Source organism: Meriones unguiculatus, chromosome 17 (genome assembly GCF_030254825.1).
Source record: "Meriones unguiculatus strain TT.TT164.6M chromosome 17, Bangor_MerUng_6.1, whole genome shotgun sequence".
In the NCBI taxonomy this organism is placed as follows: domain Eukaryota; kingdom Metazoa; phylum Chordata; class Mammalia; order Rodentia; family Muridae; genus Meriones; species Meriones unguiculatus.
The window spans coordinates 21,959,891-21,973,390 of record NC_083364.1 but is presented as its reverse complement, the minus strand read 5'-3'; the positions used below and the strand labels follow the sequence as shown (position 1 = coordinate 21,973,390).

The 13,500-nt window shown below is 40.9% G+C and overlaps 1 protein-coding gene across 1 annotated transcript in view; it reads right to left on the bottom strand.

Moving 5' to 3' along the window:
• The window catches only part of LOC110553811 (sperm-associated antigen 6), a 62,865-nt gene that overhangs the window by 31,741 nt on the left and 17,624 nt on the right, over positions 1–13,500 (bottom strand). The window contains exons 4-6 of the mRNA XM_021645958.2: positions 5,685–5,868; positions 1,584–1,789; positions 105–278 (exon numbers count right to left, since the gene is read on the bottom strand). Of these exons, the coding sequence (XP_021501633.1) occupies positions 105–278; positions 1,584–1,789; positions 5,685–5,868 (564 nt within the window). The remainder of the gene's footprint in view (positions 1–104; positions 279–1,583; positions 1,790–5,684; positions 5,869–13,500) is intronic.

The following is a 13,500-nucleotide window of genomic DNA, read 5'->3' as shown; positions in this document are numbered from 1 at the left end:
GCAATACATTCATCTAGCAGGCAAATGCCAGGAATACTGGTGTTCACCAGATCTAAGTGTAACTGCATCTTGAAGTTTGCTGTTCAGGTGGTTTTTCGTTTTACCTCAGGCGTGTGTTTGGCGATCTCTCTAATTAAAGTACAAGCGTTTTTCTTCACGTATTCATCTTTGTCCTTCAGGCAGGTGAGCACAACAGGGAAAATCTCCGCTTCAACAACCATCTCTGCCAGATCCACAGAATGTTTTGCAATCTGACTGAGAGCTGAAAGGACCTGACGCTGTCAAGCAAAAGTAAAAATGAAACATTCTATGGACTCCGATAGTCCCCCTGATAATTCAAATGTAGTCTTTAAAGATTTATGATCCCCCCATGCAGAGCTGGTTTTGAAGGAATGACGACCTTACGGAGAGCAGATGAAGCTTGGTTCTATGTGGCAGCAACCGGGAGAGGCCACTGGTGAAGATATGGCCTCAGTTGCAGAGGAGACCCCAGGACTGAGGGGTCTCTGGGCGAAGCTGAGGCCTGCACCACGTGGGACACTGGTGACGACCATGCAGCCTCAGTGTAGTGGAGACCCTACCATATTGGAGCTACAAAGGACAGGGGAAGGTACGGAGTGACGCTTCCGTGAGCTTCCTGGACAAGCTGTGTGTGCTGACAATGGCAGAGGCGGAGACCAGAAGAGCATGAGTGAGACCCAGAGATCAGGCACTGAGTTATACTGTTGGACTTTGTTTTTGTTTGTTTTTGCTTTGACCTGATGTATCCTGGTTTTTCCATCTTGGAATAAGAAAAGTATGTAACTTTTTTTTTTTTTTTTTACAGGAGCAGTTTAAAGACTCTGGGTTTTTAAAGAGACAGTGTTGGAGTTCATGAAGTTTATAAAGTTTCAATTATATATGGGACTTTTGAAATTGTACTATATTTTATAGTACAGCACTAATGTTAGATCTTGCAGACAAACAAGAAAGAAAAGTCATCATTTAAAGTGATGTGCTTATATGTCAAAGTTGACAGGTATGGAATGTCATAGTTAGCTTCAGCTGTCAACTTGACACAACCCTATGGTCACGTGGGAAGAGGGAACGTCAAATGAAGAAGTGAACAGATTGGATTAGCCTACGACCACATCTGTGAGGCAGCTTCTTGGCTGCTAACTGATGTAGGAGGCTTCAGCTCACGGTGGCCAGGGCCATCCCTCGGCAGATAGGCCTGAGCTGTAAAAGAAAGAAGCAGACCAGGAAAGCAGGCCAGCAACGGCCTTCCTCTGTGGCCTCTGCTTCAGTTCCTGCCTCCAGGTTCCAGCCTTGAGCTCCTACCCTAGCTTCCCTCAGTGATGGACTCTACCATGGAAGCCAGATAAGCCCTTTTCCTACCAAAAGTTGGTGCTTTTGCCCTACCAGCAGAGCAAATGAAACACAGTTTTCCCCAATCATATCTTAATCATTTCGTCCTTACAGCATTACTTTCACATATTGGAAGAGCAGATGTATAATATATATAATGTCGACCTGTACATATTTTCATTCTCTTAGGCTAAGAAGCACTGGCTTGTCTGTCTCTTTCACCTCATTTTTATTACCTTCAGTTTTGCATCAGGGTTGAGGATCATCTGGGCTAAGTGGGCAATGGCTCCCGCATCCACCACTGTCTGCGCCAGCTCTGGAGAGTGCTTCGAGATGTCACTGAGGGCGGAGGCAGCGATCCTTTTCAAGGCAATTTCCGGCTCTTGGATGCACAGAACTAAAAGAGGGATTGCCCCCGCATCCACCACAGCTTGAGATAATTCTGTAGGTTCAAAAGAAGAGAGTGGATGAGGATGGTGACTGACTCTTGGGCAACCCATTTCTCACAGTGACAGACGCAGAAAACGAAAGGATGAGGGAGTATTTGACCCGTTAAACAGCTGCATTTTAGGTCAGGGGATGGGGTCAGTGATCATTGCTTTGCTCACTCACCACATCCACCCAAGGGAAACAAAAAAGAATTCTAAGCATGATTTGAATAATTCATTAATATTCATATTTTGTGTTAACTGTTGACACTAGGCATGGTGGCACATGCCTCTTTAAAAGGTGAGGCAAGATCAGGGGTTCAGGGCCAGACTCAGATACATAGTAAGCTTCAGGCCAGCCTAGGCAACAAGAGGCCCTGTCTCAAAAAGAAACTCAGACCACACAGTTCAAACACTGGGATTAAAAGAATTGAGCTCAAATTGACCTGGAAACCTGAGGACTAGCTCTCATGAGATCAGAGGGTGCTTTGCAAGCGGTCAAAGAAAAAAAGCATTCATGAGTGTAACCATCACAATAATGACCTGCCCAACAAGACATCCTGGCAGTAAAATATTGGTGCTTTTATCTTATTCACGCAGGAGGTCAGCAGGAAACTTTCAGGAATTAGGTCTGTGATTTGACTATGAGGATTCGTTAAGCCACTTACGAGACACAATTAAAAAACAACATAGTATATGAATTTACAGCCACGTGTTTTCAGTACAGGACCCTAAATAAGATATGAAAAGAAATGCTTCAACAAAGACTGTGAAAACACAAATATTTTAATTAAATAATTCAGAACACAGAAATAGAATTTAACGAAGAAATAAAAGCACCAAAGTCAAGCCACACTGAAGTAAAACTCAAAATGAAAACTCAGGAAGTCAAACAAAAAGCTCAGAGGAAAGCCTCACCAACAGACTACATGAAGTGAAGTCAGGTCTTTAAATCAAGGTAGAAGAAATGAATACGTCAGTCAAAGAAAATGTTAGATGTTTTAAAATGTAGACACCAAACATCCAGGAAATATGGGACACTATGAAAAGAGCAAGCCTAAAAATGATGGGTATAAAGGAAGAAGAAACACAGGTCAAGACACGGAAAATATCCTTAACAAAATCACAGAAGAAGTTTTCCCAAACGTAAAGATAGACAAACTAGACATGCTAAATTGGATAGGGAAAGTCCATGAGGACTCAACCCCAGTCAAAGAACTACAGGCAACTAAGGATTGCCCGACTCAGAGGGAATCGCAGGGAAGAAGATACCAATTGGCCATCCAATACCAAATGGTCAGAAATGAAAACATACCTACAAATACTATTACACAGACTGAGCGGGATCTATTTATGCTTTTAGGAATATACATGGGTATATCTGTATATAGCAATAATTACTCTAAAGAGAGGCCAGGAATTTGAAAGAGAACAAGTGGGGATGTTCAGGAGGATTTGGAGGGAGGAAATTGGGAGCGTATGCCTAGTACTGTAAACCTAACCAAGAACCCAAGGGTGGAGCTAGACCCCAGACAAGACCCTGTTGTTATTGCTACTATGTTCTCACGTTCTGCCTTCTAATGTTTATCTTTCTACACATAGGCCAGTCAGCTCTCACCCGTCATCAAAGAAGCTCCTTTCTGAAGAAGAGTTGGGACTATTAGAGAGATCCACAACTGATACAGAGAGTAAGTGACCATGGAGTACCCAGCCCCGGATGAGACATCTATAACCCAACTCTCACATTCAAGGGAAAGCATTTTAAGAGCCAGGGAGCAGATGACTGCCACAAGACAGTATTTTCTGGACATGACAAGGATGCTGCACCCACGAACTCTCAGCAAGACCTGCAAAGGCCACACCAGTTAACATGCCAACAGGGACAGAAGAAAACTTGACCAAGGCCCCAAGCCCTAGATGACAATTACAAGCTATTGGTGGCTCTGAAGGACGGGGAACCCGCTCTTCTGGGAAACAGGCTCCCAATCCTAAGCAGTCAGCCTTAAACATACGCATATGTAGGCAACACTAATTGGGCTCAGTAGGATATATAAACATATAGATACTTAGATGCACAGAAATATAGAAACAATATTTATAGATGAGGCTATGGATCTGAGAGGAAGTGACAGTGGGAACACATGGGGACTTGGAGAGAGATGAAGGAAGGGTAGGAACAGTGCGATACTGGGTAGTCATGTGTCAAATTCTCAACCCCAGTGAAACTCATGGGGTAAACAAATAAAATACATAAAAGGAGGAGGAGGAGGATGCACCACATCGTCTTATATTAACTTAACACAATCTAAAGCCGTCCGAGAGGAAGGAACCCAGTTAAGAAAATGCCTCCGTAAGATGAGGCTGCAGGCAATTAGTGACTGATGGGGGAGGGCCCAGCCCGCTGTGGGTGGTGCCATCCCTGGACTGGTGGTTTTGAGTTCTGTAAAAGAGCAGGCTGAGCAAGCCGTGAGGAGCAAGCCCGGAAGCAGCGCCTCTCCACAGCCTGTGCGTCAGCTCCTGCCTCCGGGTTCCTGCCAGGCGTGAGTTCTGTCCTGACTTCCTTTGATGTTAAACAGTATGATGTAGAAGCATAAGGAAAATAAGCCCTTTCCTCCTCAAGTTGCTTTCATCATGATAGCTCGTCACAGGAATAGTAATCCTAATGAGGACAGAGGACTCGTTGGAGACAGGAGAAGGATTAGCGGGAGGCAGACCAGAGAGGGGAAGAGAGGTTGGAGGGAACAGGGTAAGCTCAAAATACACACACACACACACACACACACACACACACACACACACACACCCTATTGCTGCTTATCATTAACATATGCTAATTTAAAAATAAGAAGTCCTGGCTATTTTTCCAATGGGTATTAGATAACAGGCTTCAGCGAACCTACTTAGAAAACCAAACTCTAGATGCCATGAGATGAATTTTAGTGTACCAATTTTGAAGCCTTCTGAGCACGGCGACCATATTCTTTCTCGGGTTAACTTTACTGTTGTATTTCTTTTCTGTCTCCAGTGGTGTCACTGGTTTTAAGGGTTGTCGTCAGTACTGTCAGGCAATAGAGTGGAGTTGTGCAGTCAAGTAATTAACTTGGGAGCCAGAATCAACCCCAGATTCCGGTGCTACCATCCACATAACTTCAGGCAGTCTGAGTTACACTGTCTGGTAGGGACACAAGCACCAAAACAAGATAGCCACAGTCAAAATGAGACAACGGTATCTGAAATACAAGGCACAGAGCCAGGCTTATAATTATTCAGCATGCAGTAGCCGCCATGTTATTCATAAACAGTGAAAAAAAAAAATCTGCAAGTTTTGACAAAGCATCCCAATTCTTCTAACTGTAATACAAACTTTGTAGTTCATTATAACTATATTCATAGGAAGGCTTGCACATGTATATTAATGTATGTATACTTGTGTAATTTTATCATTTTAAATGTAACTTAGAACAAAGACCAGTGAGGTCTCATGGGGTGACAATCCAAGATAAACTCATTAATGAAATACTCCAAGGATATTTTATTTGATCGGTTGATTTGCGATATTTGTTTTTGTTGGTTTTGTTTACTTTGGTTTTAAGACAGGACCTCACTGAGTAGCTCAGGTTGGTCCTGAACTTGTAATCTTTCTGCCTCAGCCTCCTGAATGCCTGGATTGCAAGCAGGCAACATTATGACTGGCTACGAAAGCCACTGAGGACCAACCCCATTCTTCCACCTCTGCTTTTCTTCTTCTTGTAAGACTATGTTGGAGGTGTGTGATCAAATAGGTGGACTGTCGTTCAAGCCTGATTTCTCATCATGTACACAATCATCCTAAAACTCGATCTACTGTTTATTAGAACTGAATTTGTGTAATAAATCTAGAGTTGCCCTATATCCAAATAGCTCCGTTACCTGTATTATGTCTTGCAATATATCCAAGTGCCCAGGCCGCCGCCTCCTTGACTCCAGGGTCAAAATCCTCCAAGCATATCACCAGAGTGTCGAGAGCTCCACAGTCAACGATGGCCTGGGCCAGCTGAGGGGAATGTTTGCCAACTGCTCTCAGCACAAAGGCCGCTGCTTTCTTGTAGAAACGCTACCAGGGAAAAGAGAGAAGCAGCTTAAATTACTTTAAGGAAAGCGCAATGGATCTTGAATACAAAAGATAAAACTTAGCCTGAAAAACCACTTTGATTCTTTGAAATTCCCCCATTGCTCCTCTTTGGTAAACTGAAAACAAGGTACGTTTAAAATTATATTTTCAAATACCTTACACTTAAGCATGCATTTGGAGATTGTAAAAATAAAATATAAACATAATGTATTTTATAATTTCACAAAGTAATGAGATTTTGTGATGCTAAAAGGTATTTAACTCGTGGGAACACTTAAGATTGTTCAAATGTCACTGCAATCTCTGTCAACAATTCATTTCCTTTATTTGCCGTCAGTCTCTAAGCATGGCAGGACTTTCATGACCTCAGTTAATTCTTCTGGCAATTCAAGTTACCCTGAAATAACAGTCAGGTTTCAAGCTATTCTTAGTGATCACCACATATGGTGGTAAGGAAATAAGCTAAACACTAGAATATATAAGTTATTTGGCCCTTTTAGAAATGTGTCTTCTGGACACAGCAATGCAGTTGCATTACAAGAAGAAATTTAAAATATATGGCTACTTTACAGGGATAAAACTATAAAATCATAGTCTTATAAAAGCTATAAACTTGTTGTAAACTGTTAAAAGTAATTTAGCCATACAAATTAATGGTCAGTCACCTTATAAATGATCAAAAACTTTAATTTGCTCAAAACTGTTCTTGTAGTCATGCTAACTACAAATGTAATTCATTTACAATCACAAGATTTAGTTAGCCTTCGAAATATGCTATCAAAGTTAAGCCTACAGAAAGTAAATAAAACAAATAAAGTACATTACAATCAGGTGTACTTAGTAGACAGCTGCCTGGTCAAATTAAACATCCATCCAGTGATGTGTTCACAGTATCAGCAAAATAAGAAATTTTATCTCGTCCTTTATATCAAAAAGTAGAGGGTTTTTTTTTTCTTCCAATTTCAGGCCTTGTAGGCACTGAAAACCCAAACCCACTCAGAGTTTTTAATATTCATGATTACTAAAACTTCATTTTTAAAATTTATGTTTTTGTAAAAAACAAAAAAATTAAAAAACAGGCTTGGGATTTATTTAAAGGGGAAAATCAGAGAAAATTGGAATCAAGAAATTTTTTTTTAAAGATTTCTTCTGGGTAATATAGTGGCCATGGAATGCAAATATAATTGCATGTTTCTCAAATTCCCTTGGAGGCCAAAAAAAAAAAAAAAGTTAAACCAAAAATGCAACCAGTAAAAACTAGATTATTTGGAAGTTTTCACCTAAAATTACTTTTGGTGGAGTCTGAGGATCTGTTGCATCAAATTGTCTTGTCTACACAACATAATAAAAATTAGAGTCTTCCAGAAAGTTTTTCCTCCATGAAATCATTATACTTTGATATGTTTACATTTTTTTTTACAGTATCACTTGTATATATAAACTTTCATGCTTACTTGGAAAAACCTGAACTGACTTTTTCTGATTATTTCTCAGACACTTCTAGATACCCTGTTACCTAATAGGAGAGTCTTATTAAGCTCAAAATGAAAACTGTTCTTAAAGATTCCAAATCTTAAATTAATAAAAAGCCTTAAGTTTAAATATTTAAAACTTAATGACCATAGTTAATTAATTAGTAGGTTTCTTTGTTTTTAATTTTCATATTTCCCTTGATCTAATAAATGATCAGACATTGGCAAGGAAGATAATTTTTAAAGGCTTTACAGGGAGGGGGTGAGATGGGAAGGAGACAAGAGAGGGGGCTACAATCAGCATATAAAGTAGATAAATTATTTAAAATGTTTAAAGTAAAAAAAAAAAGGTTATCCTCTATTAGGGCCATGTTTTATACAATTTAAAGACATTATTTTATTCCAAGATCCTAATACTTAATTTGTAATAGGTGGACCTCGACTTGATACCCAAAACTACGGCTGCCCATATCTGGGACCACGTATGTCAGGTATGCACAGATCTGTGCTGATGCTCACTACAGGCTTGCACAATGCCCCTCCCTAGCCAGCCAGCTCCCGAGCACAGCCCCAGGCCTGGCTCGAGGCCTTAGGAGCTCCAGAGAAGTAGCTCTGTATCATGTCTGGAGCTTCATGTTTTCAGACAGCTCTTCATACACTTGGAACTAAATACTAAAAATGGCCCCACTTATGCTAGCAAATGATTTGAGGAATTTTAATATTAATCATGCCACTGAAACCCCTTACTATCCACAAGGTCAGGCTATAGTGCAACGATACCAGCTGATACTTAATTGGCAAAATTTTAAAAATAAAAAGGGAGTATTTACACCCACCTAAGTTCTTACATTTAATTATGATAACTCTATTTTTAAATTTCACTTTAATGATGATTTTTTTTTCTGCTGCCCACATAATTTGCCGTAAAGGAGACACAACCTAAAATAAAAATAAATAAATAAATAAAAATAAAAAAAGCCCGATATCCCAACATTAGGGTAAGGTTACGCCTGTGTCTTTACAGAAAATGAACAAAGTCCCAGATAGCTCCTGACCTGATGCATCTGCCCAGGACATCCAGAGACCATGGGACAAATGAAGCATCTAAAACATTTGCCCACAGGACAAATGAAAATCTGAACCTAGGTGACAAATCCATCAGAAGGGGATGTTCCAAGAGGGAAAGTGGGCTGATAACTCGGAGAGACATTAGGACTTTGACTCATCAGCCTGAAACTTTGGGGAAATGTTAAGGGCTCTGTAGTACTGACCCAAAAATGCTGCTGTTACGCTTGAACTCACAACCTTTGAGACAGTACGTACAAGACCTGTGCACGCTCCAGACAGACAAATTCCAGCATGGGGTAGGGGTGGGGCAGCACGGAGTTCCACCTCCACTCAAGGAGGTGGGAAGGGGAGAGTCAGCTGTTTCTGAGGCTGCATCTAGGAGATCGACCCCTCTAAGAAAAGCGCTTCCGGGAGATGACGACCCTTGTCCTCTTGCTGGGTTGCCTCATCCAGCCTTAATATGAGGGGAGGGGCCTAGTCTTACTGCAACTTGATGTGCCGTGCTTGGTCGATATTCCTGAGAATTCGGCAATAAAATGACTCCTAATGATATACCGCTATACCTGCAGATCAATGCACCACTCCGCCCTAAGCAAAGAAGCTTCTTCTTGCAGTAAATGGTGATTAACAAGGAGGCCAGAATTGCAGAAAGTGAGAGACTTGGAGCACTCACCCCTAAGTAGATGTCTTTATCAACCCTCTCTCCTCAGGTTCAGAGGCCTATATGGAAGAGTAACAGGAAGGTTTCAAAAGCCAGAGGTGGTAGATGATTTCAAGGAAAACAGCACTTTCCAAATATAATAGGACTGTAGCAATATGAACTCACAAAATGTATATAAGCTCAAGCCAGACAAAATCCAAGAATGGAAAAACAGAAGTGGGTAGAAAATCCTGCCCCTAGACAAGAAGCCATTCCAAAATGATACCTGCTGGGAGAAGAAAATCAGTTTTCTTCAATAACGTGATACTGAGTACATCACCTACATACCAGGGCAGGCCCCATGCTCAGGAGTATTTGAACAACACAAATTGGACTCATTGGTTTTTGTGCACTTTTGTTTAGTTTTGGTTTGGTTTTATTTGATTTGGGCTTTAGTTGTTTTTTAAAGTAAGAAAAGAAAGGAAGGAAAGGAGGGAAGGAGGAAAGGAAGGAGGAAGGGAGAGGGAGGGAGGGATGAAGGAAAGACGGGAAAAAGGAAGGAAAAGAGGAAGGAAGGAGAAAGGAAGAAAGACATGACATTGGACGAGCAGGGAGGTGGGGGAGGATCCGGGAGGAGTTAAAGCAGGGAAAGAATATGATCAAAATACATTCTATTAAATTCTCTAAAAACATAAAAAATAGGAAAGGGAGAGACCAAATTATCCTTATTAACAGATGGCATGATTCAATACCGAAAAGTCCCCGATGATCCCACCCAAAAATTGTTAAACTTAATAAACAATTCTAATAAATTTTCAGTGTACAAAAATCAGTAACTTTCATTATAGAAGTAATAAACTTGCTGAGAAAATATAGGATAAATATCTCATTCACAATAGCTTCAAAAATAAAAAATAAAAGTACCTTGAAGAAACCTAAGCAAGGAAGTAAAGGACCTTTATATTGAAAACTTTAAGACACCGAAAAAATAAATAAGATACTACAGGATGGAAAGACGTATTTACTTTAGTCTGTCTTCAGTTCACTACCTGTGATTATTAGATAATTCTGTACATCTCTTCATAAACAAAAAATAACCACACTTCACTATTGATTACAGTGTAAATGGATGGAAAAAAAGGTATTCCAAGCAAACAGAACTGAGAGACAAGCAAGCATAGCTATTCTAATACCTAACAAAATAGACTTTAAATGAAAACAAATCAAAACAGATAAGGGGAGACATTGCACACTCATTAAAAGAAAAAAGCCACAGGGAGGTAGGTATTACCATTCTAAACCTCCATGCACAAACACCAGGTTACCCCATTTTTAAAAAGAAGCACTGTTAGACCCAAAACCACAGATTGGCTCCAATTCAGACATGGTGGGCGATGTCAGCAATTCACTCTCAACTAACGGACACAACATCCAGGCCAACACTAAACTCTGGAGTTAGTCAAATTACACCTTAAACCAAACAGATGCTATAGACATTTATGGAACATTCCACCTAAACACTAAAGAAGATACTTTTTTCTAAGCAGCCCATGGAGCTCCCTCTAAAATAGATCACAAAACAGGACACAAAGGAAGTCTCAACAAATTTAGAAAAGTTGAAATTGAATCTTGTATAAGATCTGACCAACAAGGAACAAACAACAGAGTACTGAATAAAAGTTGTATGAGGGAAGAAATTTTTAAATCCTTAGAACTGAATGAAAATGAAAACACAATGTACCAAAATCTATGGAACACATCAAGGCAGCCCTAAGAGGAAGGTTTATAGCATTAAACACATCAAAAAACTGGGAAGATCTCATATTAATAACTTAAAGACCATGGAAAAACAAGAACAAACAATACCCCAGAAAAAGTAGAAAGAAGAGATCTTAAAAGTCAGGGCTAAAATTAATGAAATAGAAAGAGAAAGAAAAAAAGAATCGATTAAAGGAAGAGTTGATTTTTATTTTAAAGCTTAACCACCCCAGGGATGTGTCTCCCGCTCGGGGCTGTAGGAGTCAGATCCTGCTGGCGAAAAGCCTGCTGGATCTGAGCTCCGGAGATGCCAAGGATGACCTGGGAGAACCTACACCATGCCGCCCACGGTGGGCACCAACCTGACTGACGTCGTGGCCCACTGAAAGAGCTGGGGTGGGTGGGGCTACATGACCCCATCTGGTCCAGTTACTATGGAAACTTCCAGTAACCTATCCTGGTACATGACCATGGAGGAAATAAAGTCATTAATCAGACTTCCAGACACCATCACTGTGCCAAGCAGAATATCACCACAGCAGAAACAAGTGCCAGGAACAGCACTGCCTGACAAAAGTATTGCTGTGGCCCCGGGATCAACACAGATGCAGCGGTGGACTGCAACATGGAGAAATATAGTTGATCCACCCGGCGCCTAGGAGACAAAAAAAAAAAAAAAAAAAAAAGACATGATAACACCTGAAGGTCTGTTCTAATAGGGGCAGACCCACCCCATATGTCCCTAAGGGATAGGGGTCTGTGCAGTGACGGGTGGACAAGCACACGCTGTGCAGATGCCACTGTCATCTGAAGAATATTCCCAAGACCGAGAGAGGACAGGCTGCAGGAGGCTGTCCTCATCTTCCATTGAGCTGCACAGCTCCAGTGGGCCCTCATCATTTTGTAGTACAAGCTCTGCTCTTCCGAGTTCCTGATATCCTGACCATGTTCCCCAGAAAAATATAAAAGGAATGAAGTTTAAAAGAAAAGAAATCTTTAGCCAAGTTAACCAAACGAGAGAGAAGATTCAAAGTAATAAAACTAGAGATGAAAAATGGAAACAGGATTGAGCATCTTCCCTAGGGTCCTCCTTGTTGTTTAGCTTCTTTAGGAGTATAGATTTTAGCATGTTTGTCCTATATTATATAGCTAATATCCCCTTATAAGTGAATATATACCATGTGTGTCTTCCTGCTTCTGGGTTACCTCACTCAAGATGATCTTTTCTAGTTCCCCCCATTTGCCTGCAAATTTCCTTGTTTTTAATGGCTGAGTAGTATTCCATTGTATAAATGTACCACAATTTCTGTATCCATTCCTCCACTGAGGAACATCTAGGTTGTTTCCAGCTTCTGATTATTACGAATAGAGCTGTTATGAACATGGTTGAGCAAATGTCCTTGTTGTATAGTTGAGCATATTTTGTATATATGCCTAGGAGTGGTATAGCTGGATCTTGAAGTAGTGCTATTCCTAATTTTCTGAGAAAGAGCCAGATTGAGTTCCAAAGTGGTTTTGCAAGTTTACATTCTCACCAGCAATGGAGGAAGGTTCCTGGAAGCAGAAGACAGGGAACAGGACAGGAGCCTGCCACAGATGGCCTCTGAAAGGCTCTACTGATCAAGGTATTAAAGCAGAGGCTGAGACGCATAGTCAAACTTTGGGCAGAGTGCAGAGAATCTTATGAACGAAGGGGGAGGATAGATCTGGTGGGGACAGGAGCTCCAAAAGGAGACCAACAGAGTCATAAACACTGAGCCTTGGGGGCCCTGAAGAGAATGATACCTCAACCAAGGACAATGCATGGAGAGGACCTGAAACCCCAGCTCAGATGTGGCCCTGTCAGATGAGCCCAGATGCAGACTCAGTCTCCAAGTGGGGGTCCCTAGTAAGGGGAGCAGGGACTTTCTCTGGCATGAATTCAGTGGCAGGCTCTCTGCTCACTGCCCCTTGGGGGAAAGGGGGTGCAGTCTTACCAGGCCACAGAGGAAGACAATGTAACCAGTCCTGATGAGACCTGATAGGCTAGGGTCAAATAGAAGGAGAGAGGACAGCAAGGTACTGTCATAAAAATAGACTCATTGATCATCATAATAGAATTGAGGACCTGGGTATAGTCCACATACCAATAGTAACATAACTCAAGAAACTACATATCAAAAGAATAATCTAATTTAAAATGGGGTACAGCTCTAAACAGGGAATTCCCAATAGAGGAAATTCAAACGGCTGAGAAACATTTTAAGAAATATTTAGTCGGGCATGGTGCTGCACACTTGTAATCCCAGCACTCAGGGACATATGCCAAAGGACATTTCATCCTACCACAAGGGCACTTGTTCAAGCACGTTCATTGCTGTTCTATTCATAATAGCTAGAAACTGAAAACAACCTAGATATCCCTCACCAGAAGACAGATAATGAAAATGTGGTACATTTACTGGAGAATTACTCAGAAAATGGCATCATGAAATCCACAGGCAAATGGATGGAAACAGAAAAATAAATTATCCTGATAGAGGTAAGCCAGACCCAGAAAGATAAAGATGGTATGTATTTGAATATATGTGAATATTAGCCATTAAATAAATGATAGCCAACCTAAAATCTATAGTCCCACAGAGGTCAGGACTAGAGGAAACACGTGGATCTCCCTGGGAGAGGAAAACAGATTTT